Source organism: Rhagoletis zephyria, unplaced genomic scaffold (genome assembly GCF_001687245.7).
Source record: "Rhagoletis zephyria isolate East Lansing unplaced genomic scaffold, Rhagoletis_zephyria_1.1 Rzeph_scaffold_39586, whole genome shotgun sequence".
Classification (NCBI taxonomy): Eukaryota; Metazoa; Arthropoda; class Insecta; order Diptera; family Tephritidae; genus Rhagoletis; species Rhagoletis zephyria.
This window is the reverse complement of record NW_016196641.1, coordinates 187-2,906: the sequence shown is the minus strand read 5'-3', so window position 1 is coordinate 2,906 and position 2,720 is coordinate 187. Positions and strand designations below refer to the sequence as shown.

Genomic DNA, 2,720 nt, shown 5'->3' with positions numbered 1-2,720 from the left:
CGAAGAAACCGGAAACTAACGATTGGATAGATGAGAACTCTGGCGAAGAAAGCAATGATGCGAGTGATCTCGATTGCAAGCCGCCAACGGAAATAGTGGAAAACGAAATGAAGTCTAAAAACATTGCACCAGTTGTTCCACCCTGCACGCTCTGGAATGTCAGTCCTCGGCAAAAAACAAAACAAAAGAAAGACCTGCGCATTGAGGAACTCATTGCCGAGCGTGACCAATTCTTGCATTTATGCAGCAAAAATCGTTTTTATGCAAATCCCAATTTCAATCAGCCATGGAGCGTGTTCTCAAAGTAAAATTTTATTTGCAGATTTTTGGATTTATGTACATATTTGATTTAAATTGTTTTTATTTCCTTTACACACAGACTCGCTCACAAGCTATCCAGCGACATTGTCGGCATGATCGAGGAAGATTTTAGTATTGGTGTTTCGAAGTTTGTGCAAGATTTTCTGGATAACGAAACAAAGATCTAGCGTTTGCGACGTATCCTGCGGTTTTAATTTTTTTTTTTTTGTTNTGTTGTGTTACTCTTGTATGTGTGTTCGTTTGTATACTTATGTGCAAATTTGATTTTCAAGCTTTTAAAAATTTTCGAGCCAATTTCGGCTGATCTGTGTACAGTACAACGATCCACATAACTAATTTTTGCGAGAGTGTCAAAGGTCAAGGTAGAAAACTTGTAAATACTTGTAATTTCAATGCTTTGTCCTTTGACACTTTTGCAAAAAAAATGTACTGTGTCACGCCAAGTTAGCTCATTTAAAAATTTTCAAATAATATTATCAATAATACAAAATTTTAAGTATGAAATGGATGAATAATAAAAGCAGTTACTTATATTACAGTTTTGAATGCATAATTTTATTCCTTTTAAATTTGTTGCGTAATTTTGTTTAGGAACAGAACCAAGAACTGGCACATTATCGATACCCAGCATATAACATATGATCGATAAAGCAGTCGATGTGCTTAAGTGAGGGATGTACCTCCAGTTAGTGTTACATAGATGTGGTGCAAACGGCCCTTAGAAATCTTGACACGCATCCTTTTTACGCCCTTCGCGTCTTGGCTCTGTTAGATATTGTTTAAGTAGACGTTGTTGGGCTTTCTTTAGTTTCATTTTTTCATAAGGGGATTCGCCTGTGTAGAGCGTAACTGGGCTAAAATAGTACAAAATGGCAGTGTACGTGAGGATAAGAAGAAAAATTTGAAACTGATGAAATGAACGTAATTGGACAGTAGATGATAATTATGATGGGATAGGATAGGACAGGATAAGAAAGGATCGAATAGGATTAAAATGTATAGGATGGAATAAGATAGGACGAATATAAGACAAGGATAGGATAAAAGAAGGTAGAAACCTGCAAAGCTCAAATTTCCATACACACTTAAGGTAGTTAAAACACAAGAGTTTTCCAGCTGCGCCTACAATTAGATCCCGTGTCCACAAAAGGAACATAAGGGAACGACGAACTGCGTTTAAACAGATTTTCCGAGATGCTGTATTCAAAGATACGGTGAATTATTCTTCTGCCACTTACAAGCGGGAACGTGACATACATATGCGAATGCCTAAAATAATTTCTTGTTACAATGAAACCTCAATATAACGAAACTTGATAAAACGAAAAACTCAATATATCCTGCGCAAAAATGCTCCATAGATATAACGGAGAAATTTTCAGCATGAAAACCTTCGGAATATATTGACGGTTAAAGTCCCGTTAGCAAAAGCCTCTATGAATATGTATAACGAAGTCTCCACCTCAAAAGCCTCTACATAACGAATTCTGAATATGTTGACGGTTAGGGTCTTATTATAAAACAAGTAACTTTTAAGCAAAAAACAAAACCCACTTTAGTTCTCATATAAACATTTAAGAGTACCGTTAATTTCTGCATGATCCCATGATCGGATCTAAATTAGTATAGGATCACCTCTGAGGTACCACCTTTCATTAAAAAAAAAAGAATTATAGAAATCGGTTAACATGGTCCAAAGTTATGCGGTAACATACACAAAAAAATATTCCAACGAAATGAAAGCCTCCTGCTTTTATTGAAGCCGATTAAAATTAAAATATAGTTATGTTTTTTTTTATTATAACTTAGTATTTTTCGCTGTAGCGAGGTTTTGATATTCTATTGGCCTAATTCATAAAAAATAAAGTAGGTTTAAAAAGCTTTATGAATTAATGTTTTCATACATTTTTCAATTTATAAACCTTTTGTAACGCTACTTTATTTTTTATGAATAAGGCTATATAAATACAACGAAACTTCAACAAAATTATCGATGTATCACTGTAGAACAATTTAGCAATGGAAGATTAACTATATTTGCGATTTAGGCCCGGTAACTCAATGTCTGGTTAATACTAACTGCAGGTTAAACATCGTTATTGGCGTGGTCGACTCCATAAAATTTTGTTAGTGTTGACCAGACATTGAGAAACCCACCCTAAAACTGTGAAAGGAAAGACAAATAAGATTGATACAGTACCAAAGCCCATGTACATAGATTATTTGACATTAGAGGGAAGATAGTGAAGATGCAAACACCATGGTAGTCTAGTTGAAGGCCTGTATGCAGCTCTCAAGAAAACGGTCAAGAAAAATTTGCTATTATTTCGTGTGTGTGTCCAAGGAATTTTGACATCTGATGCTTCACCAGCCTGTTGCCTCACTCTTTCCTCAAGAAA

General features: G+C 35.1%; 1 protein-coding gene across 1 annotated transcript; it reads left to right on the top strand.

The window, feature by feature from the left end:
• The first annotated feature begins 6 nt into the window (after positions 1-6).
• Positions 7-772, top strand: LOC108354835 (uncharacterized). The gene is made up of 2 exons (XM_017606004.1): positions 7-304; positions 380-772. The coding sequence occupies exons 1-2, from the start codon at positions 108-110 to the stop codon at positions 486-488; spliced, it is 306 nt and encodes a 101-aa protein (XP_017461493.1). The 5' UTR covers positions 7-107; the 3' UTR covers positions 489-772.
• Positions 773-2,720: the final 1,948 nt, after the last annotated feature.